Genomic DNA, 23,206 nt, shown 5'->3' with positions numbered 1-23,206 from the left:
TTATATATTATATAATATGATAATTATATAAATGAACTCGAGATAATTATATATATGATTTTTATAAATCTCAATCAGATTATTAGTATCACTCGATTAACCTTAAAAATTGACATTTGACTTGACTCACAAAATCAAGGGCTCAAATATCATATTTATATAATATATAAAATTAGGTAAAAATAAATAAATCATGCAAGTACTGTCGGCGCATGAACAGATAAGAAATATAAACTCAAACAACAACTTTGAAATTATAAAATTTTTTATGATAAGATTAATTTTGTCATTACAATCTAATATATAAATTTAATCATTCTTATTAAAATCATACCAAACATTAAATATGATATCCTACATCTTATATATCCTTAACTTATCCTTATATTATACATCACATGTTTATCATATCATGTCTACCAAACTATGCATAGTGTATAAAATAAATATTAATGATAAGCTAAAACATATCTGCATCAGTTGGGTTGCGGAAACACTAGCAATCTTAATTTTGATGATAGTTAAACTTGTTCTTATGTTTCTAGTATATTTATTCAAGAGTGTAATTGCAAGATATCAAGTTTGACAAGCTAAAATTCAAATGAAGTCAAGTTGAAAATAAGACGAGGTGATGTGTGGTTAAAATATATCACAAACCAGTGATCCAAATGACTAGAGGCTAAAGCGGTTGGAAAGTCAACTCAATTCTCTAAAATCATATTTAATGTTGGGGTGGTCTCAAGATCTGACCGGCCAAACATCCTTGAGCCGGACGACTCGATAGACCTCTCCTGGTATTTTGACCGTATCTCTGAGCTCTATTATTGTAACGGAATGGAGCGATTCGGAATGTATTAGAAATATAAGATGATGATATAAAAATCATCTGCAAAGATTGAAGTCTGAATCGAAGCTTAAGAAGCTGATAAATCGCATGAAGTTGTTGGTCTGCAACACGTATACAGCTTCCGATTGGACATGAACAATGCTGGTATTTGAGCAAATATCTCTCGTATGAACTTGAAATTGAATGATTATTGATTCTCTAGAAACTACAACTTTCGTGTTTACACTTTACACAGAAATCAACGAATCAAGAATTATAGGCATCGAACCTAACCACATGCATTCGGCTGTTTTGCTCATCCAACCGGCTAAATGCATTCAACAGTTTTCCTCATCCAACCATCTCATCAACTGTTTTGCTCATTCGATCAGCTTGTTCCTTCAACCATTTTGTTCTTGGAACCAAGCCTCACCACCAAATGGTCAGAAAGTCAAATATGACAGTTTCAATGTCAGAAAATGGCACAGAAATTTTTCCAAGTGTCATATTCTTGTTTCTAGCGTATATATGCAAAACCAAAATCCTGCATATAAAGTGTTTGATAAAAGCTTCAACCAAAGTTTGTTATACATTCAAATGGCATTCTTTTCAAATATTTTACAAAATATTTAATCAATTTTTCTTTGTCTTCAAAATTTTCATATATTTTTAATTTGAAAATAATTTCTAATTTTCGATTTCATCAATAATTCACAATTTTTTTTTATTTCGAAACTAAAGTTTGAACACTGCTCCTTAAATTTTTCTCGATAAGTCTACATGACAAATAAGAGCTAGTGACTCAAAACTCACCTAGCTCTACACGACATATGAAATACCAACATCTGTAAATGTGTTTTAATTATCCCCATATATATATTATATATTATGTACGTATATTAATGAAATATTTGTTCGTGGACGGAGCTAGAGAATAAGTGGCGATTGTGATTGCGAGACAAATAAATAATCCAAGAAGAAGCTAAGCTGGGATACGCGAGATGTCTCGAATTGTCAGCCTTACATTCATCTTGAGAAAGTACAAAATTTAACGGGAGAAAAATCGCTTGTGGGTTGTGTATTACCTTATCCTATCCTCTTCTCTCTTTTTTTTCTTTCATTTTTGTTCCTCTCTTGGTCCCTAACCCACAAACATTTCTGCAACAACTTCTTCTTCACTTCCTTAAATAAAACTTCGAACTTTTCTACTCGTTTATTCAAGTCTCACATTTACTCCACAAACATGCCGAAATCTTGAATAATATTTCTGGGGATTATCGGATTCTAAGCCATTATCTTGGAAGGGATATATATTGTTAATGCAACTTTATTATATGTGTTTTTATTGGAAGTAAACAATTTGTATTTGTGACATTGCCATTTGAAATTGAATCAAATCACACAATTTGTGACTTTGTATTCGAATGGCTCCTAAAGCCGGCAAGACTAAACCCCACAAAGCCAAAGGAGACAAGAAGAAGAAGGAAGAGAAAGGTTTGATTATTTCCAAACTATATATAAAATTTTGTATGTCCATTACAAGGTTCAAATATATATATATATATATATCATACGACTGTTTCACGAATTTGAGACTTTGATTCAAAAACGAAAATAATTGCGATGATGAAATTCGTTTTATAATTTACAAAAAAATTATGATGAAGAGATATTTATGCCCTTTATTTTTTTGCTTATTTCATTCAGAAACTGCTTCTTCCATCTTTGTTTCACATTTCTTGCAGTGTTGCCGACTGTAATAGAGATAACGGTAGAAACACCTGAAGACTCACAAGTGACACTGAAGGTATTTAAATTAAGTTGTTTTTTTATTATTACATTGTGGTTAATAATTTAATTTGAACATAATGAACCTATCTTTAATTTAATCTTTAATATAATTTAATTTTACTGAAAAAGGTGAGTTTTAATGGATAACTATGTTAAATTATTAAAGAATATTTTCGAGAAAAATTATTTAAATTTGACATATTGGATTTTCGCAGATGAAAAATAGTCTAATGTATTTTTTTAAAAAAAATAGGAAAACAACAATCGACAGGAAAATTAATTTAAACATTAATGTTTATTGGATTAAAAAACTTTCAATTTAATTTTTTTTTGTATTTTCCTCGATAATAAAGTTTTTATATAATAGTCGTGGTGAAGACAGGATTACGTACGAGGGAAAAGTGATAGAAATTAAAATTCGAAAAATTAGAGGAAAAAAACCCTATTTTGTTTTGCATACAAAAATAAAAATCTAAATATATTTTCCCCAAAAAATGTAAATAAATTTTTAGAAAAATTTAAACAATTTTCTTCTTGAAAGAGAAGTTGCATGCATTCTCTGTGAAATTTAAGAATAAAAATGAAATGAAAAGCCAATTATATACAATTAAATTATAATTCATTGTGAAGCTACTAGCATTATATATATATTTTTTATTATTATTACAGGGAATATCGACGGACAGGATTTTAGATGTGAAAAAACTTTTATCCGTACACGTGGAGACTTGTCACTTGACCAACTATTATTTGTCTCACGAGGTAAACATTTTTTAGACCAATTAAATTCACATATTATTTAATTTAAGTTATTATGAATTTTACATGATTTTTTATAGCTTCGAGGACCAAATTTGAAAGAGACGGTGGAAATTTCGTCACTCAAGCCCTACCACCTCACCATTGTTCAAGGTATGCCTAAAACTCTTACGGTGTTTTCACCTTCTATCGATGTACATTAATTGCAATTTAAATAGTTTGTTTGATTATGTGTGAATTGTTAAGTTGTATTATCTAATGGAATAGTTCAGTATAATTATATAATTACTCTTTTTATTTTATTAATGAAAGTAGTTTTTATCAAAAAACTATGTGGTAAATATTTTTATTTTTATTTCTTCGAAATATAAATAAATCGAATTTTTGTCTCCCAAGGTAATGTTCTACGTATTAAAATGTACATGAAAAGATTATTACATAGTGATACTCACGGGAAATTTAAGGTCTGATTCCGGTAAGTGTCACTAGTCCAGACGCAGGTTTTGAAATTGTCCTGAGTCTGAAAATAATATAGTGAATGCGAAATCATACGCTCAAACCTGATATTTATAGGAGAATACCTGAGCTGCTCATGGGCATTTCACCTGTGGGGCCCAGAAATGGGCCGGGAGTTTGGACATGATCTTGATGGGTTCATCCCTTGGTATCACATAGTATATCATATTTTGTAAAAATATTATATTTTATAATTTTAAAATAAGAAACTAAATCGTTTCAACATTTTGATATTAAGGACATATCTGATCGAAATATATCTCCTTCCAAAAATATAATCAAGATTCATATATTTCCGAAAAAATATTTTTTTAAAAATATCAAAAAAATTATCAAATATATCCTTTAATGGGTTGAGATTATATAAATTGAGGGGCATGAAGCTATAAATGTAAATATAGGGGGCTCAAATGCAAAATTTTGTGTTTTTTTAAATTGGTGCAGAAAAGTACACAGAAGAGCAAGCAGTGGCTCACATCCGACGGCTGTTAGACATCATCGCCTGCACAACTTCATTCGGCTCATCTTCATCCCCTAAACCGGTTTCACGGACCGCAATCAAGGAATTTGGTCCAAAAGAAAACGGTTTAATCGAATCTGAACCCGGTTCGGAAAATGTGGCGTCGGGTCCTTCCCCAAAAGCTAAAGCTACCGACAAAAAAGCCGGCGGTTCCACGGCCGTCTCTCCGAAGGTCAAGACCGCGAAGCAGGACGTTCACGCAACTGACGCATCCGCCGGAGCGGATACTGTGGAGAAAGGCGACACCGCTTCGGGGCTGATGTACCCGCCGCCGAGGCTTGGGCAGTTCTACGAATTCTTCTCATTCTCTCACCTCACTCCGCCGATTCAGTGTGAGTGGAGGACATTATTCGCATTTTAAACTTTGCCATTTTGTTAGCATTTGATTGATTTTGTGAATTATGAACGGTTGGTGTTATTTTTGAGAAATGATAGTGGCGAGCATAATGTTAGGTCAAGAGAGGAACCCCCTCGGCACCATGTGCTGACTTGTATCAGTAGTTTTAACGTTTGGTTATGAATCTAAAATAAGAGCTCAAACCCATAACACTAACAACCTAGGTGCAGCCGATGTATTACATGTGACAACTTTGAATTCTGAGCAACGCGGAGTATTTTGTTATCTAACTTTAATCAACCATTATTTTTAAAAACTGACTCTCTGCAGTGGATTTCAAATATACCTGAGGAATTTATGTTTTGAAAAATATGATTGACCTGGTCCATTTTCTTAAATATCCATCACCCTGAGTTTAATGTTGTTACTTGCTTGGGAGTGGACAAATGGAAGGGATGACTTGAAAAAGGTCTACCATTAGATCAGTTTCGATCGGTCTATGTTCACGTTATAGGTTGGATTATGAATGCACTGAATGCTTATAGATAAGGAAAAGCTGTTCAAAGTAGCTTGTCATTGGTTTCAACTTCTCAAGGAGTGGCTAATGTGGCGGCCTTATATTGGCTTCGCAAGCAATTGGTATAGCTAATAAGCTGAAGGAGTTCTCCCATCTAGAAGGATTGTCTTTTGTATTTCTATTGATTTGTCTGGTATTTGGAAGTTTATTCCTTTTATAATTGGATAAAGATGTAATATGCAGGTTTTCCAATAATTATACATTGGATATTGTGACTACTTAGGTAATCTTCTGTCTAGACAGAGATATGTACTTTGTTCGCTAATAGTAAGTCCATAATATTTGCAGACATCAGGATATCTACTCGCCCGTACGTTGAAGATAAAACAGATGAAGATTTCTTTCAAATTGATGTTAGTATCTCAAACTCCTAAGTGACAGTTCTTTGTTCTCTTTCATCACACGATGTGTTCATTATGAGAGTCGACGTGGTGATGGCTGAAGTTGAACTTGTATTTAGGTACGGTTTAGCAGTGGGAAACCAACAACAATTGTTGCTTCTCAAAATGGTTTTTATCCTGCTGGAAAACGCAATCTTTTGAGCCACTCGTTGATATGCCTCTTGCAGCAGATTAGCAGAATTTTTGAATCTGTGAGTTATTTTTTGTTCAGAAATAAATATACCTTTCTAATGTTTTTCTGTTGTAGAAGATTGAAGGATCCAATTACAGCATGGTATAACGTAAAAGATATAAGCTTCAAGCAAGGTTAAGGGTAGGGGTTACTTTCTGGCTGAAAAATAAGAACATATGTAGAGAGATATCCCTTCCAGCTTCTCTTCTTGTTGCATTCTTTTAGCTTTATCTACTTGTGTAAGCCAAAACCTATTCTACAGTAATTTATGAATTTTTTTTTAATAAGAAACGATATTTTATCAAATACTTAATAGTTTTTAATTACAATAAGCGGACTATTCATCCATTCACAACAAAATATTAGACATGACCTTATCCCTATTCCTATCAATAATACACAAGAGCCCAATCGATATTTACGAACTTGATACTGAAACGCCCATGGTTCTACAATGATGAGACTGTCAGAGCTCTGGTGCTTCATGGGGTATTATATAGTCATCCTGAGGCAGCTAGATGTATGGTAAAAGCTCCCGCTCCCCAACTTTTTCTACGTTTTTAGCGTGCCAGCTCTAGTGAGTTTTTATTTTCGTTAGAATGAGTGATCATACTTTAGACATCGAAGCTCATCCTGATCACCATCAAAATTCTATCTATTTGCTTGTTTCTTGTGCTGGGGAGTTTGCTTTACACATTTCTCTTGTCTGTCTATTCCAAATTCTGCTATTCAAGCATAATTAGTTGTGTTATTTTCATACTGCATTCAACTAAAATCTTCTGAATTGTGTGGTGCTATTTGTCTTCTCAGGCATATAAGGCTCTCATGAAAGCTTTCATAGAGCACAATAAAGTGAGTAACTTTGTGCTTAAACCTGTTACATTTTTGGAAGAGATTAAATGATGTTATGCTGTTGTTTCAGTTTGGAAATCTTCCATATGGTTTCCGCGCAAACACTTGGCTGGTCCCCCCTGTTGTTGCCGAGAACCCATCAATCTTCACTCTGCTTCCCGTGGAAGATGAAAATTGGGGAGGAAATGGGGGTGGACAAGGAAGAGATGGAAAATATGACTGCAGGCCGTGGGCAAAAGAGTTCCTTATTTTGGCAGCAATGCCATGTAAAACAGCAGAAGAGAGGCAAACACGAGATCGAAAAGCATTTCTCCTTCACAGTCTATTTGTTGATGTTTCAGTCTGTAAAGCAGTTGCTGTGATCGAACGGCTCAGGAACAACAATTTACAGTCTAGTGATTGTTCTGGTTCATCAGCTTTAAATGAGGAAAGAATTGGAGATCTATTTATAAGCGTGTTAAAAGACATTCCAGATGCAAGCACAAAGTTGGATGGCAAAATTGACGGAAGCCAGGTTCTTGGACTGTCAGACGAAGAGCTGACTAAGAGAAACTTGATTAAAGGAATCACTGCAGATGAGAGTGCAACTGTCCATGTCTGTCTATAATTTTCCGCTTCTCTTTCTAGATATTCCAGCTAGTTGTATTAATATTGAAATTATAAATTTTGCGTGATGGGATCATATTTCATTTCAGGACACTTCTACTTTGGGAGTCATTATTGTTAGGCACTGTGGGTATACAGCTATTGTGAAAGTTTCATCAGAGGTGAATTGGGAGGATAATCCCATTCCTCAAGATATTGACATTGAGGATCACCCAGAGGGAGGAGCAAATGCGTTGAATGTTAATAGGTCAGCGAAACATGCTCCACTTTCAACATTTTGCTTACCAAATTTATATACTCTGGAAAATTAAATCATGTATTCCATACAAGGATAATGAGAATTGATTTCATTGGATAACGACTCTATCTTGGGCAATTGATCATGGTGCTTTAGTCTGAGTTTGCAGCTTGAGAATGCTGTTGCACAAGTCCAGCACGCACCAATCATCTGGCCCAGTTCCAAGAATCCAGAATGCGGATATCGAAGAATTATTGTCCGGTAGGCCTTTGGTGAGGAAGGTTCTAAGTGAAAGTTTGGACAGACTGCAAGGAGAGGAATCTAAACCGACAAAGTCCATTAGATGGGAGCTTGGTGCCTGTTGGGTGCAACACCTGCAAAATCAGGCTTCTGGAAAAAATGAGTCAAAAAAGCATGAAGAAGCTAAAGTTGAGCCAGCTGTAAAAGGTCTTGGGAAGCATGGGCTCCTGAAGGATTTTAAAAAGAAAGCAGATGGCCGGAGCAACAAAACTGATTTGAGTAAGGAGGTGAATGCTAATGACAATTCTGATGCAAACAAGAAGGAACTTGAGAACCAAGATGAGGAGAAGGAACTAATGTGGAAAAATTTGATTCCTGAAGCGTCATATTTGCGCCTCAAAGAATCAGAAACTGGTCTTCATCTTAAGGTTGTGGGTATTTTTATGTATATCATCCAACTTGCTGTAATTCCTGCCACATCTTCTCGAGTTGATACGTGAAATTAGATCCAGGTTATGATATATGTTCTGAAAATTAATGGATCTCGTCCATGCAAATGTGTAGAAAGTTCATTTGATTGTGGCTTATAACGCATTTTGACGGACTGCTCTTATTTCAATTCATCTTGACAGTCACCTGATGAGTTGACCGAGATGGCACATAAATACTATTCTGATACTGCCCTCCCTAAGCTGGTTAGTCTTTTATTCACAGCTAATATTAGCCATTCATAAATATGTCTCATCGCTGGTTTTTGAATTTTGACAGGTTGCTGATTTTGGCTCATTGGAACTTTCTCCAGTTGACGGACGGACACTGACAGATTTCATGCATACCAGGGGTTTGCAGATGTGTTCATTGGGCCGTGTGGTAATTCTTCATTTGTAATATGTTTTGTCTTCTAATCTTTGATTACTTTCTGAGGTATTTTCTCAAATGGCAACCCACAAACAATCATAATGAATTTTGGTTTCAAGTTAATTTTTAAAAATAACCTTAAGCATTTATTTCAACCATTTCTACATAAACACAACAAAGAAACAAGTTCATGATTAAAATCTGAAAATTTATGCATATATAAAAAAACATCTGAAAATAGAATAATGAATCTTCTACCAAAATTAGTAATCTAGTAAAAGATAAGTTAGCTTTCTTTTTAAAAAAATAAATAGTAAGAACAATTTCCATTTTTGCAATATGGATAGTTAATGCAAGTCAATTTTTCTTTTTCTCTTTTTTTTAATATTTAAATAGAAAATAAATAATAAAATAATATTATTTAAAAAATTATAAATAATGATGAAAAATAAGAATGATAATGATAGATCTCATTATTATTATTATTATTAATTTATTCTAATGAATTTAGTATTTTTATATTAAATTGACCAAATATTACGCTAATTCGTACTAAACACCATTACTGGTATAAATAAATATTTATCAAAGTACAATCAAATTGTAAAAATCATCTCATGATAGATATTTATGACTTAATAATTATAAAAAAATTACCATTTATATGATTGTTAAAAAAAATATTACACATCAAACCCAAAATTAAAATAAGATAGAGAAAATGGTCGAAGAGGGGTGTTTTAGGATTTTTAAATGATGTACGGCTATATTATAAAATTTTAATTGAGTAAGGTTATTTTTAAAAATAGAGGTTTTTAATGGGTTAGTACAACTAAATTCCCTTTCTTCTTTTATATTGTATGTTTCACATTTTGGTTGATCTACTCGTTAGCCCTTCAGCTAATCTAATATGCATACCAACTGTAAAAATGTAAATCCATTGCTTTATAGATGTTCCATCCACCAATATGATTATCGAAGACCTGTGATAACCTTTTCAATTGATATAATTTTGAAAACAAGGTCAGCTTTAGCTGCATTCACTGAGTGCGTTGTTTAGGTTTTGTTCAGATTAATATGAAGTCAATTGAAAAAAGTAATGGAAAAAATTTAAAGTCAAAGTTTCATGTCTGAGAATATCATGTTTTATTCATAGATTTACAGGTAGAATAGAATACTGCGACCCAGGGATTAAATGCTTCAAAGAGAACTTGTCTTACTTTAGAGTGAAAAACTGGTTTGAATTACTTTTTCGATATATTCGTATTCAAGGCAAACTTCTCAGAATGGCTGGAGTAAAAATTCATATAGAACTTCTAGAAACCAGTGTGTGCTTTGAGTTCACAAGTCAGGATGCTGTAGCATTTACTATCAATGGATTGACACATGTAGATTAGGTATGTTTAAGAAAGGGAAGTGAAAGTTCCTGAAAAATGAGGAAAGAGAGAAAATCTCAAGAAAATGGCATGGTGGCCAATAATGGTTCACAAGGCTACTAGACCTAGAAAATGATGAAGTGGTAGTAAATCTCAATTTATTGCCTCCCCACATCAGGCTTTTGGAATTAAATAAGCAGGAGATATTTTCTTGTGAAATGTAGTAGATATATAGCTTCTTATATTTTCTAGCAACGCATGAATTGATATGTTATTATGTTTATATACCCCCACCCTCTCCCTCCATGTTTTGCTCTCTGGGAACATTCAATATTCTTCCTTAGGCAAAGACGTTTTCAAACCTTACATACCTTTTGGTTTATATCTCATCCTCCTCAGGTTGAACTTGCCGATAAGCTCCCTCATGTCCAGTCCCTCTGTATTCATGAGATGGTTGTTCGAGCATACAAGCACATTCTGCAGGCTGTAGTTGCAGCAGTGGATGATATAACTAATATGGCTTCATCAGTGGCTTCGTGTTTGAATGTGTTGCTAGGGTCATCAACTACAGAAAATGTTGATGTGAATGCCAGTGTTGATGATGAACTAAAATGGAAGTGGGTCGAGAAATTCCTTCAGAAGAGGTTTGGGTGGCAATGGAAGGATGAAACAGGCACTGAGCTGAGAAAGTTTGCACTTCTTCGGGGGCTTTGCCACAAGGTAGGGTAATGCCTCCTGAGGTACTAAATGACTTGACTAAGAGGAATCAATTTACCTGATACATATGTAATATTTTTCAGGTAGGCCTTGAACTTGTTCCCAGGGACTATGATATGGACTCTCCCTCCCCTTTCAGAAAATCAGATATAATCAGCATGATTCCTGTTTATAAGGTATGCTTCTAGTGATTCATTTCTGTATGGCAAATGAGATTTCGGAGTATTATCAGGTAGTTCTGACTTCTGACAGCATTTTATCTTCCATAGCACGTTGCTTGCTCATCTGCAGACGGTCGTACACTTTTGGAGTCATCTAAGACGTCCTTGGATAAGGGCAAATTGGAGGATGCTGTTAATCATGGAACTAAGGTAACAATCATTATCCTAGTCAGTTCCTTTAGTAATTCTCACTGTGGCAGTTAATTATGATTATACATCTGCTCAAAAGTGTGATCACCATTCATTTTAATGTTTGAAGGCACTCGCAAAACTGGTGTCAGTTTGTGGTCCTTATCATCGAATGACAGCTGGCGCTTATAGTTTGTTGGCTGTGGTGCTCTACCACACTGGGGATTTTAATCAGGTACTGGGAGTCAAATCTTCAAAATTTTAGTTGTATGCTCCAATGACCAGACTTATGCATTTGATCCACTCTGTTAAACAAACCATGGGCCTCTCTGTACATGACTTTCATCGATATCAGGGATTAGTCAGTAGCCGCCTTGTCACAAATATAACCTGACAGGTGAGAATGGCTAGTGACGATGACAGATATTAATTAATGCTTAAAATGAAGGTTTAAGCAATCTTTTCGGTTGTTAGGTGGACATATCCAGTTATTTTTTTGGGCTTTTCCAGGTAAAAACAACCATGATATTGAACTTTGACCCTAATGAAAACTGTAGGTTTGATTGTATCATACATCAAAAAGTGAGATACGATGTTTGCACATTGACAATCCATTTGATGTGTAGTTATGAGGCCTGACAAATTTTCAAACAATAGCACCGGGCTATGTAAGCAAAATTTTGGATCAATAGACAACCTTGTCCATGAGGCATCATATGTTTAGGACTTGGATTGTTTACTTTCTTTTGTAAACTTGTATTCTGTGGTGTTTCATTTTAAATTGGATTGAATATGTAGATACGTCTGACTACTTTTCTAGGCCTTATGATTTACCCCCAATATCATCCATTTTTTTATATCTATGCGAGCAGGCTACAATCTACCAGCAAAAAGCTTTAGATATCAATGAGAGAGAGCTTGGACTTGATCACCCGGATACAATGAAAAGCTATGGAGATTTAGCTGTCTTCTACTATCGGCTCCAACATACAGAGCTGGCTTTGAAGTATGTTCATGCAATCCCAAAATCTTTTCTAGTTGCAACTTAGCTATGTCTCTTGATGTGGAAAGTTTCCTTCGTCTAAAAGTTGATGCGATTTTCATCGATTAGTTATTCACTTAATAAAACAAAAACTTTATTAAGTTCCATTAATGGTAAGCATGAATATCTTCTTTTTATGTTGTTGAAGTTGCCTCATATTTATTTCTCGTACATGAGACTAGCTTTGTTTACTCTTGTTCAACATTGGAAATACAATTTTTTTATTTTAATTTCAGATCACATTATCTGAATGTGGTATATGAACTTTCTCCACTAAGGTTTTGGCCACAGTTGGAAAAGCATCTGCAATGACATGTTTGAACTAAATATCCATTGGACGATGGGTTTGTAAAAGAATGGAAATTTATTGAAACAATAATGTATCAAACAATTGTGCACTTTGCAGTTCAATTTAGGTTTTCTGCTGCTATTTTTTTATTAGAGTTAGGATCAGTTGTTTCAGAATGACTTCTCCATTAATCTTGTACCCTAGAGGCTAGAGTTTGGAGCACAATTAGAGAAGCTTGGTACTTCCACATAGGTAAGTTACCTACGGGTTGACCCCTTTTTCCCCATTTGTGTGAATGCAATGTTATCTGAGGTCAAGGTTAGTAAATATTGGAATTTTGGTGTTGCAGATGAACAAAAACGAATATAATGCTGAAATAAACCCAGAGAATTATCTATGTACAAGAGCTCTCACTCTCCCCTAACTGAAACCGTCACAATGAAAAATAACAAGCATGGTTAACACCAACCAACTTCCCCCTATCATATTACCCTTGCCCTTTCCCAAGGCACTCCTAGAATTTTCATAACATCCCAATGTATTAAGGCCCATGACATATAACCTCTTGACCACTTGAGCCCCATTGACTTAAGTTTCTAACAGTTGGTGTCTACAGTAAGCTAGTTATTCTTGGGACAAATTTATGTCGTAAAACATGAAAAATTGAGAGCTGGTAAAACATAAATATTGATCGGAAAAATTATAAATTGTATGAGGAAAATATATTTTTACTGTGATTGTTTGATTAAAAAGATTGAACTTCGGTCCAGTTGGCTATATTATGATCTCAGTGTCATGACAGGTCATCATAGGCAAAATTTATGTTTGGTGATTACTTTACTGAAAAGGCTGACCTTTTGTCCAGTTTGCCATTTTATGAGCTCAAGTGTCATGATATATCATGGACCGTTCGTTTTGACTCTTTGGTTGGCAACAAATTAATTATCCCACTATTCCTAACTTGTGGGAACACTAGAAGTTGCAACTGTTTGATGTTGTGGTACTATCCTGTAATTTATTCAACCTGCAAAAGTTTATTTGATTTTAACAACTGCTATGGTAAATAGCTGAATATTTGTGTTGACATTTTTTTTTTCAAGACGTGGAGTTTATTAAAAGTTAACATCTTAGTATCAAATTCTGTGAATTTTGTTATATTATTCCATCTGACACCTACATCAAAAGCTTTGGAATCATAATATGTTTACATTATACTACTTTCAATTGGGAAATTTCTGTCCCTAAATGTCCTCAATGGTTCAAGACTGAGCTGAGTGGCTTCTATCTTGACTGTTTAGGTATGTCAATCGCGCACTGTATCTCTTGCATCTAACTTGTGGACCTTCTCATCCAAATACCGCTGCAACCTATATTAATGTAGCTATGATGGAAGAAGGCCTGGGGAACGTCCATATTGCTCTTAGATATCTGCATGAGGCTCTCAAGTGCAACCAAAGACTGCTAGGAGCAGATCATATACAAGTAATCTCTCTCTCTCTCTCTCTCTCTCTCTCTGTGTATGTGTGTGAGTTGTATGTATATATGCGTGTATTTTTGTATCTATATCTGTCAGTATCTCTCCGCAAATGCGTGCTGATACCAATGATGAAAATGCTTATGCTAAACTTATTTTTAGCACTAAAACTCTTGTATCTTTTTAATCCCAAAACTCTCGAGTCTAACGTGTCAACCCTGATAACCTACTGCATGAACGGCCACATTCCGATGACTATCTTAAAATTCCATTGGCAGAAGTGGACAAAGTCTATGTACTTAAATCACGTGAACAAAGAAAAGAAGGGTGACCCACTTCACACATGCCGTTCTTTACCATTTATCAACAAGTTCGAGTAACAAAAGCATCTTCATCCATTTAAGTAGTTGATTATGCAATATTTACTTAATTGTTTTCTGCATAACAAAAGTGTGTTTCAATTACCATTCTTGTATTAGATACGGATGAAATGTTAAAATTTAAATGTTGCACAAACCGCAGATATGATTTCTTTTTTCATATTACAGACTGTAGTCGAAAATTCAATTATGTTGGTCAGGCTTGATTAATCGTCCTGTTTGGATTTTTCAGTAAAGAATAGACCTTTTAGAAAATACTTGTCTTTTGATGAGAATAATGAGCCCAGGTCTCTAAATTTTAAACTGCATGTTTGCTCATCTCTCCATTGGCCTTAAATTGAGCATCTTTGATCTCACAAGAGAACCATGTTTTCATGCAATGAGGATTTCATAGAAAATGGGAATGAAATTGGCGCCAACTGGAATTGAAGTTAGACAAGATTAGAGTACCTTTGGAATGCAGATGTTTCGTTAAACCTAGTGTGGAATCTCATAATTCTTTCTTACCAAAATTGATAAGCTGAATTTTTGCATTTTCAGACAGCAGCTAGCTATCATGCGATTGCAATTGCTCTCTCATTGATGGAAGCATATTCCTTGAGTGTTCAGCACGAACAAACTACACTTCAGATTCTGCAAACCAAGCTTGGACCAGATGATCTCCGTACACAGGTAATGCATGATTCTATATATGACGCTGGGATTAATGTTTTTGGAATGATCTTCTCAATCTCATTTGAAAATTTTAGGATGCTGCTGCATGGCTTGAATATTTCGAGTCCAAGGCTCTGGAGCAGCAAGAAGCTGCACGAAATGGCACCCCAAAACCAGATGCTTCCATTTCTAGCAAAGGTCATTTAAGGTATGGATTATCCAGTTTTTCTGGAGTATTTGTGAATTCGTTAGGCATCGCTGTTGGCCTGGTTTCGGAAAGAACACTATTAGTTCACTGTAGCCTACTAATATTTATACCATCAGAAAAAACACTATTAGTTAGGCATCGTAAAGGCCTGGTTTCAGAAAGAACACTATCAGTTTTTCCAGTAAGTCAGGTGAAACTATTTATACCACTTTTGATGGATTTCACCAAACTGCAATTCATTTTCTATTCTTTGTGGAATCAGCGTGTCAGACCTATTAGACTATATAACTCCAGATGCAGAAATGAAAGCACGAGATGCCCAAAAGAAGCAGGCTCTTGCCAAGGTTGAAATATTCGTATTTTTCATGTGTAGATCTGATATTTACTACTCTTTCTTATGCAGAGATTTTTTCTGATAAACATTCTTTTCTTGTACAGCTCAAGGGAAAAGTAGGCCCTAATTGGGAAACAGGGACTGATGAATATCAAAAGGATGAATTCCCATCTACCATGAAACCTATTGCAGAGAACTTGGGCGATAGAGAAAATAGATCGGAGGTAGAGAATAAATCCGAGTCTCAATTTGTGGATTCCCCCAAGAATTCAGAGTTGAGATCATCAGATGAAACTTTGTTGGATCAAAACGAGGATCTCGGGAAAGATGATCTCTCTGATGAAGGATGGCAAGAAGCTTTTCCAAAAGGACGCTTGCCCATGGTCCGCAAGACCTCTGCTTCTAGGAGGCCAACTCTGGCGAAATTGAACACCAACTTTATCAACACATCTCAGACATCCAAAATTCGAGGTAAACCAAGTAATTTTACCTCTCCTAGAACAACTTCAAATGAGAATGTTGCTACCCATGGACCAGTTCCTCAAGCTCCAAAAAAATTTGCAAAGAGCGCTAGCTTTAACCCAAAACTGATAATTCAATCTGGGGTATCTAGTGGGATAGAGAACTCCGCAAATCCGAAATCAGCGCCAGCAAGCCCAGTTTCTAATGAAGTCATGAAACCTTCCACTGTTAATTCAGTTCAAGCTGCCAGAAAACTATTTTCATACAAAGAGGTTGCTTTAGCTCCACCAGGTACGATTGTTAAAGCTGTTGTAGAGCATCTGCCCAAGGAGAGTTCCGAAGAAGAAAGTGTTCAATTCAGTAGTAAGGTAAGTGCCATAGATGGAATACCGGTAACAATATCAAAAAATTCCAAGGTAGATCAAACTCAGATACCTGTAGAAGAAAAAAACTCTGGGGAGGATTGTGATAAGGAAATCAACCGAACTGCTGAGGAAAATCAAGAGGTTTCAAGTGGAGCTTCTGACAAAAAATCACCAGAAAATATAACAGTGACTGAAACTACAGTTGAAAGTGTAGAAGGCAAAAATGGACCTGAATCCATGTCAGAAATTGGAGATTCTGTTTCATCTGAGAGCTCCAATTGCACGCTATTCAAAAATGAAGCGACTGAGACGCAACACACAGTTCCTTTGACTAATTTTGCCCATCCCGTTGATCCTGCTGAAAATACTGGTCAGTTGCTAGATAGAGTTTCCTCTGATTTAAATGAAAACACGATATGGGAAGACAATAATGTTCATTTACCTAAGGGAAGTGAAAATGTTGGTTCACCGCCAAATGTGGAAGAGAATCTAGTCTCGGAAAGTTCCGTCCTTTCCCCAACTCAGGCAGAAAAGCTAGGTGATTCAGAGATTGCGAAGGAGCAAACCAGGAAATTATCTGCTGCTGCACCTCCATTTAATCCATCCACGATACCTGTTTTTGGCTCTATTCCCCTTCACGTATATACTGAACATGGAGGACTATTACCATCACCTGCGAATATTGCACCAATACTAGGTGCTAATTCGGTTCGCAGATCACCACATTTGTCTGCTACTGCTAGAGTTCCGTATGGTCCACGGCTCTCAGGTGGGTATAATAGATCTGGAAATCGGCTTCACCGTAACAAGCCCTCTTTCCAAAATGGTGAGCATAATGGGGATCAGACTCACTTCAGCCCTCCAATAATAATGAACCCACAAGCAGTTGAGTTTGTACCTGGACAACCGTGGGTTCACAGTGGCTTTACAGTTGCTCCAAATGGTTATATGGCTCCGCAAAATGGTATTCCTTTCTCAACAAATGGTTATCTCTTATCACCAAATGGCTTCCCAACACTGTTCACTGGTGTGCCAGAAACTCCAAATGGATTTTCAGCATCTCCCATAGGTTCTGTGGAGTATCCCTCAAGTGTAAATGTTGAAGATATTGATGACATAAAAACACTGGTTGAAGATGGTGGCATAGAGGGATCATCTAGCAACTCAACAATCACCGTCTCACAAATGTCAGAAATCGAGCAGGAACAACATGGACTAAATGAAGAAACTAAGTCAGACAACATTGAGAAATTAAATCGCGAAGATGGAGAAAAACATACTTCTGCGAAAGATAATGGCAATAACTTCACAGCTGAAGAAAAGACAACTAAGCGTTGGGGAGATTGTTGTGATGGCGAAGCTGATGTTATAGAGGTGGCTAATTGAATGGCTAAGGTATTTTGGCGGGAAAGAATGCTCTATTTGAAAGGGCATCTTTACATGTTAGAAAGTCAAATGTATGGGATTGTCTGAACCACCAAAAAGCTTGAAAGTTTCTTCCTTGAAAAATCCATAGATTGCAGTACACCTGGAAGGGACGCCAAGTCACGGCTATAGTTTAATTTTGTTCTATCTCGTTTGTTGAAGACCATCGATAGAGAAGCAAATCAATGAAGATCTTTAAATCTTGAAGGTTCCGGTATTTTGTTCGAAGATTTCAATATATTTTTGCGGGGCATTTTTTAGTTCTTGGTTCTTGGGTGAAACAAGGTCAAACAATTGTTGGAGTCTCCTTTCATCAAACGGTTCCATCAGATTTGATCATGTGCATGAGTTGCAAGAAGAGTATGCCTGGACATAGTCAATTTCGTTGTGTTTTTTGAACTTGTTGCAATCATCAGTTTTGCAAGTGTTGGCTCAGAATCATGTAATAATTAGGCTTTCATGTTCTAGCTAAGAATTTGTTTGTAGAAACGTGTTCAAATAAAGTAAACTGCATTATTAAAAATTTGTTTTGCTCCAAACTGCAAATAGATTTTCTTTTTGTGTGCATCATCTTGAACTCAAATGTTCTACTCCAACGTTGCCCAAATGATGTTATGCTAACTAGATTACAAAAAGAATGCGTTTAAAAGACAACCTGTGAAAGAGTTGCCCAGTTTCCCGACAAATCCATTCGATGCTGAAACAAAAGAAATGTAACAAAAGCACATCCCACAACTCAATCACCAATCCCCCGTATCCCAACCCATCAAACCATTTCGAGCACCTGAGATTGAGCGAGCGAGTCTGGCTTGATTCCACGGGAGGATGGCTTGTGCTTAGATACATAAAGAACCAAGGCTGCAAGCAGAATTCCAAGAAAATCTGCGACGACATCTTTATCCGACGCGCCGGAAGAGTGAAAGAAGCCGAGTTCGTCAGCGAACTCCTTGGCAACGCCGGCGAAAGAAGATACCACGGATCCGACCCATATGCTGCGGCGGCGGACGAATGCACAGCGGGTCTGGGCGGCGATAAGGGAGGAAATAATGGAGATGAAGAAGCAGAAAAGGACATGGTATAATTTGTCTACGGCCAACCAATCATCGCCGTTTCCCATAAACGTCCAATTTAGAAGCTCTATACCGACAAGGAAGCCGGATCAGTATAGAAAGAATCGAAAGATTGGCTGTTTTATTTTTTATTTTTTTAAAAAAATATAATAACATGTGATTTAAATTTAATAATCTAATTAATCGTGTTGATACATATGATTTAATCTCTCAAATGCAAATAGTTTGGTTTAAGATTTTTAAATGACATAAATTTGGACATTTATTAAAATATTGATTCAACAACCAAAAAAATGGAGAAGCCGTGGTCTGAGACACCATAAATTTTTTTTAAAAAAAATATTTTACAGAAAAGGTGTTGCATATTTTTAAAAAAAATGTAAATATAACTCCTCAAAAATTAAATATGTTTTTTTGGAAGGATAAATAGGTTTTAAATGTATTGCATGTTAATTCCCTTGTTCAGTCATTTTAACGNGTGATTTTGTGCGGGAACTATACATTCAATATAGATCGAACGAATATTGGTCTGTCTACAATCACTGACAGTCTCAATAAATCACATCACTTGCATAATGGATGAATTGCGTCCACTCTCCGAATAATGCATAAAATTCTGAACCAAAACAAATCAATCCTAAATCAATATCGCATACTCTATAAAATTCCTCGGAGAAATCCTAGACATGTAAACCCCGTCTCCATTCCATGATAATAAGGGTGGCGGCGCAGTGAGTAAGCGCTGCGGCGACCACGAAAACATGGAAAATCTGATGGCTGTGACCTACAATATCGAATGCACCAGGCTTCCATCTTTCTGGTATCCTAGTAACATAAAATACTGCCCCCAGACCGTACAATGTCCCCATAGCTATCTCATATCCGAGGGATGCAATTACCTGCGGATGATCACAGTGCAACAGCACTCCGTGTGTCGCTGGAATCACCCCTGAGAACCCCATGCACAAAAACAGAGCCGCCCTGAAACCCCGATAATCACCAGTTGACAGAGACGGGGCGAGAAGCGTTGTGACTACTAGAATACCGATCAATGCAATTGAGGAAAGGTATAAAAAGCGCCAGTAGGGGTGGTCTAAGAAGGTGTAGTATAAGGGGGCGAAGAATGAACCCACTATCATGAGGGAGATTCCGGAGTAGTCTAGGCGCCAGAAGAAGTAGTAGAAACGTCGGGAGTGGCAGGAGAAGAGGTGGGAAGTAGAGCTAAAGATTAAGCAGACCATCGCTCCACCCAAGAAAACAAACCACGGCCACAAGGGAATGGATATTTCTCCCAACAGTGGTGACTTTGAAAAGTGTCTTGCGTGAGAATCCTGTAGATTGGAAAGAGATCATTGCACTTCATTAAGGGGCTGAGTTCTTAAAAGGATTGAACTCATTTCCCCATGGAAGAAGTCCAACTATAAGTGCAAGGAGAATAAAATGTGGAATCAAGTATACTTCAAATATGCATATAACAAAGAGAATATAATGGAAGCACGTTTCAAATAAGAATATAACAAATTAATGCGTATCAGAACACATGCTACCCCAATAACACCAAACTCCCAACTGTCGACGAGGTTTGAGTTGGAGACCCCTTGCATAGAAAAATCCATCTACCCAATAGTATAGGGGAAAAAAAAAGAAAAAAAAGAGAACATGCCCTATGCATGTTGACAGTTGTGCTAGAAAATATGGATAAAAATTTTCATTCCCCTACTATGAAGTCAATATCCTGATTTCACGCGGGTGAAGCTTCACCTTTAAAAATCTAGAAGTTTTTTCACATTATAAACATGCTATAACAAACTATTCATGGCATAGATTGGCTGTCTAGTGGTCGAAACTTTGAAAAAGGTTGAAGAATTGTTTAATCTAAAGGTTCGAATTCCAGATCATTAAATCCATGCAGATGGGGGTAAGGTAATTGATGATAAACCACATAATTAAGACCAACTAAAGGTGATGAATTTTCTAGCCATGTATAAGAGTTTATGTTGATATCTTGAAAATCAAACTTTTTATTTTAATTGTGGAGCGGGCTCAACACGGATATTCATCGTCTCCGCAAATAAAATTATATATATATGTTGATATCGAAAATCAAACTTTTTATTTTAATTGTCGAGCAGGCTCAACACGGGAATTCATCGTCTCCGCAAATAAAATTATATATATATATATATGAATGAATTATATTCTTTGGAACAATTTTAAATTCAAAAAGATGTCCCTTAAACTTCATCATCTATCAAAAAAAATAGTAAAATATTTATATATAGTCAAATCCTAATTTCGAGACTACAAATTCATTAATTGTCCTTTAAATATATTTTACCCCGAGATCGTTCAAATTCTGAGTCAACTCTGGGCATCTTTATTTAAATAATCCGAGCTTCTATCATATACGGGGAAACTAAATCATACTGATCTCTCAGACGTCGAAAAATGTCAAGTTTTCGTGCTTTATGGATCATGACTCACCAAGATAAGATTTTTTTTGTTGATTTGTTCGCACAGATAATTTGTTTATTAAAGAAAAACGTTAAAGAATGCCGACTCTCATTTTTCAATTGAAAACACTTTGCAAATTGCAAAACTGGTACTGTTTGGTTTTATTTTCAATGTATTTAAAAAAAATATCTTATAAGATATGGTGTTCATTATGCAACGTACTTTTATTTGTATTTTTAAAATGAAATAGTACATAATATTTAGTTTAATTTATATTACTTCGAAGGATGAGTATTTTAAAATTTTACATTAAATATAACATAATATATAATAGAATTTTTTTTATGAGTGATGAAAAGTTGAGTTAAAAATAAAAACTGTGTTACAAGCTGTGAAATTTGTAAAAAAAAATATTAAAGCAAACTGATAATATTTAATTTGTTATCTAAGTTGGAGAATGGTTCTATGAAGAGATAAACCAAATAAGATCAGTATCTCTGTTGACAGCAAAATCTTTGTGGGAAGGCAGCTAAGTTACGTGCATCGGTGAATGCCTGGGTAAGAAACGACTAAAATTCGTGTTTTATTATTATTTTTTTAATTATTATTATTATTTTCTATTAATTTGCTTGATACTCGGAGTTCATGTGCTCTAATCATGATCTAATTTCCACCACCAGCAAATACTATTTATGAGATTATAATATTGAAGCCTTATTAATACATGATAATTAAAAGTGTTTTAATAAATTGAAATTTAAAAAATGCAATTATCTGGAATTAGTGGAGATGAGTTTTTTTCAAGAACAGGGGGGATTAATTGTGATTTCAGAAAGAAGAGTGCCAAAAAACCTCAAAGAGCGAAAGAATTGGACCGAGTGTGCAAATTATAAAATTAACACTAACCGAAAAGAAAGCATCGGAGCTGCTGGATTGGTTCATCGTTGTCGTCTTCAACCACCCATCATTTCCCTCCCTGTCAATCACAATTTTTAGTAAAAAAAAATATGGACAAACTACAGATGATTTGAAGTGAGGAAGCTCGAAATGACGAAAATGTGAAAGGATTTCAGAAAATTACCAAAATAATCTCGCCGTGAAATTCTCCATGGTCATCTCCTCCGTCAAGCTCACCGCCGTTAACCAAGCAAATATAAGGAATCCAACCAAATGCCTGAAAGGAATTCGATCTCATCAAATTCAACGACTGAATGGAAGACAAGAATACAAACACAGAAGCAAAAGTCCTCTTACGTCCAAATGTTGAGAGTTTCATTATGCAAAGAGAAAACGCTGAGGAAGACATCTTTCAGAGGCCATTCGCATCTGTAATAGTCTCTAATGAATTCGTTATCCTTCAGATACTCCGGCAACGACTCGTATTTCTCCAGCCTAGACGGATTCTTCTTCTCCTCCTCACAATCCTCTCCGTTCGCCGCCGCTCGAGGCGTCGACATCGCGGGGGGGCATTTCGAACCTCTCCTCCTCATTTGATCTTCCGTTGATATGTGTGTATGTTTACGATGAAGGATGATGATTCGTGGGAAAATGAATCGGCAGTCTCAGTCTCCGGAGAAATTTCCACCGGGAACTCTGAAGTGTTTGCTTTTCACCGGCGATCGTGAATCTGCGCTAGCTTGTATGGCTCACAGAGAATTTATACTATTAACTAATGGCATTTACCGTTAATATGCGTCGGGGAAATTATCGTGTGTGGTCGAGATCACCGTATGTCCGTATGACCTTTTTCCCATTGTACGTTTGACTAAAGTCAAGTGGAAGCTGAACAATTCGACGGCGCATCTTTTCCCTCCAGCTCGGAAATGGTTGGCGTAGAAATTCAATTTTGGCTGAAGGGCATTTATGTAAGTTCAACATTTTGTGAAAATTGTGTCTCCGTGTATTTATAATTT

The 23,206-nt window shown here is 35.8% G+C and overlaps 3 protein-coding genes across 3 annotated transcripts; 1 reads left to right on the top strand and 2 right to left on the bottom strand.

Moving 5' to 3' along the window:
• The first annotated feature begins 1,943 nt into the window (after positions 1-1,943).
• Positions 1,944-18,346, top strand: LOC140971299 (protein REDUCED CHLOROPLAST COVERAGE 2-like). The gene is made up of 23 exons (XM_073433501.1): positions 1,944-2,320; positions 2,572-2,633; positions 3,287-3,379; positions 3,457-3,529; positions 4,337-4,744; positions 5,615-5,679; positions 5,787-5,918; positions 6,710-6,751; positions 6,822-7,346; positions 7,447-7,604; positions 7,765-8,263; positions 8,468-8,530; positions 8,604-8,705; positions 10,469-10,789; positions 10,870-10,962; positions 11,056-11,157; positions 11,267-11,371; positions 12,009-12,142; positions 13,766-13,949; positions 14,862-14,993; positions 15,071-15,183; positions 15,446-15,527; positions 15,622-18,346. The coding sequence occupies exons 1-23, from the start codon at positions 2,251-2,253 to the stop codon at positions 17,728-17,730; spliced, it is 5,667 nt and encodes a 1,888-aa protein (XP_073289602.1). The 5' UTR covers positions 1,944-2,250; the 3' UTR covers positions 17,731-18,346.
• A 61-nt stretch (positions 18,347-18,407) lies between these two features.
• Positions 18,408-18,964, bottom strand: LOC140971300 (uncharacterized). The gene has a single exon (XM_073433502.1). It carries the CDS (start codon positions 18,884-18,886, stop codon positions 18,536-18,538), a length of 351 nt encoding a protein of 116 aa, XP_073289603.1. The 5' UTR covers positions 18,887-18,964; the 3' UTR covers positions 18,408-18,535.
• Positions 18,965-19,321: 357 nt separating this feature from the next.
• On the bottom strand, positions 19,322-23,031 carry LOC140971298 (heptahelical transmembrane protein 3). The gene is made up of 4 exons (XM_073433500.1): positions 22,548-23,031; positions 22,375-22,467; positions 22,200-22,269; positions 19,322-20,170 (listed from the first exon to the last, which is right to left on the bottom strand). Exons 1-4 carry the CDS (start codon positions 22,781-22,783, stop codon positions 19,520-19,522), a joined length of 1,050 nt encoding a protein of 349 aa, XP_073289601.1. The 5' UTR covers positions 22,784-23,031; the 3' UTR covers positions 19,322-19,519.
• Positions 23,032-23,206: the final 175 nt, after the last annotated feature.

This window comes from Primulina huaijiensis, chromosome 2, assembly GCF_012295235.1.
Source record: "Primulina huaijiensis isolate GDHJ02 chromosome 2, ASM1229523v2, whole genome shotgun sequence".
Taxonomy (NCBI): domain Eukaryota; kingdom Viridiplantae; phylum Streptophyta; class Magnoliopsida; order Lamiales; family Gesneriaceae; genus Primulina; species Primulina huaijiensis.
The sequence above is the reverse complement of the archived record's forward strand: the minus strand, read 5'-3'. Positions and strand labels throughout refer to the sequence as shown.

What these genes read in the sequence shown, in the direction of transcription:
- LOC140971299 (XM_073433501.1), top strand. Translation starts at nt 2,251, where the DNA reads ATGGCTCCTAAAGCCGGCAAGACTAAACCCCACAAAGCCAAAGGAGAC. An exon ending in ACTCACAAGTGACACTGAAG is followed by an intron (nt 2,634 to 3,286) that starts GTATTTAAATTA and finishes TTATTATTACAG; the next exon opens with GGAATATCGACGGACAGGAT. An exon ending in ATACTGCCCTCCCTAAGCTG is followed by an intron (nt 8,531 to 8,603) that starts GTTAGTCTTTTA and finishes GAATTTTGACAG; the next exon opens with GTTGCTGATTTTGGCTCATT.
- LOC140971298 (XM_073433500.1), bottom strand. Translation starts at nt 22,783, where the DNA reads ATGAGGAGGAGAGGTTCGAAATGCCCCCCCGCGATGTCGACGCCTCGA. An exon ending in GAAACTCTCAACATTTGGAC is followed by an intron (nt 22,468 to 22,547) that starts GTAAGAGGACTT and finishes AATTCCTTTCAG; the next exon opens with GCATTTGGTTGGATTCCTTA. An exon ending in GCTCCGATGCTTTCTTTTCG is followed by an intron (nt 20,171 to 22,199) that starts GTTAGTGTTAAT and finishes TCCAATCTACAG; the next exon opens with GATTCTCACGCAAGACACTT.
- LOC140971300 (XM_073433502.1), bottom strand. Translation starts at nt 18,886, where the DNA reads ATGGGAAACGGCGATGATTGGTTGGCCGTAGACAAATTATACCATGTC.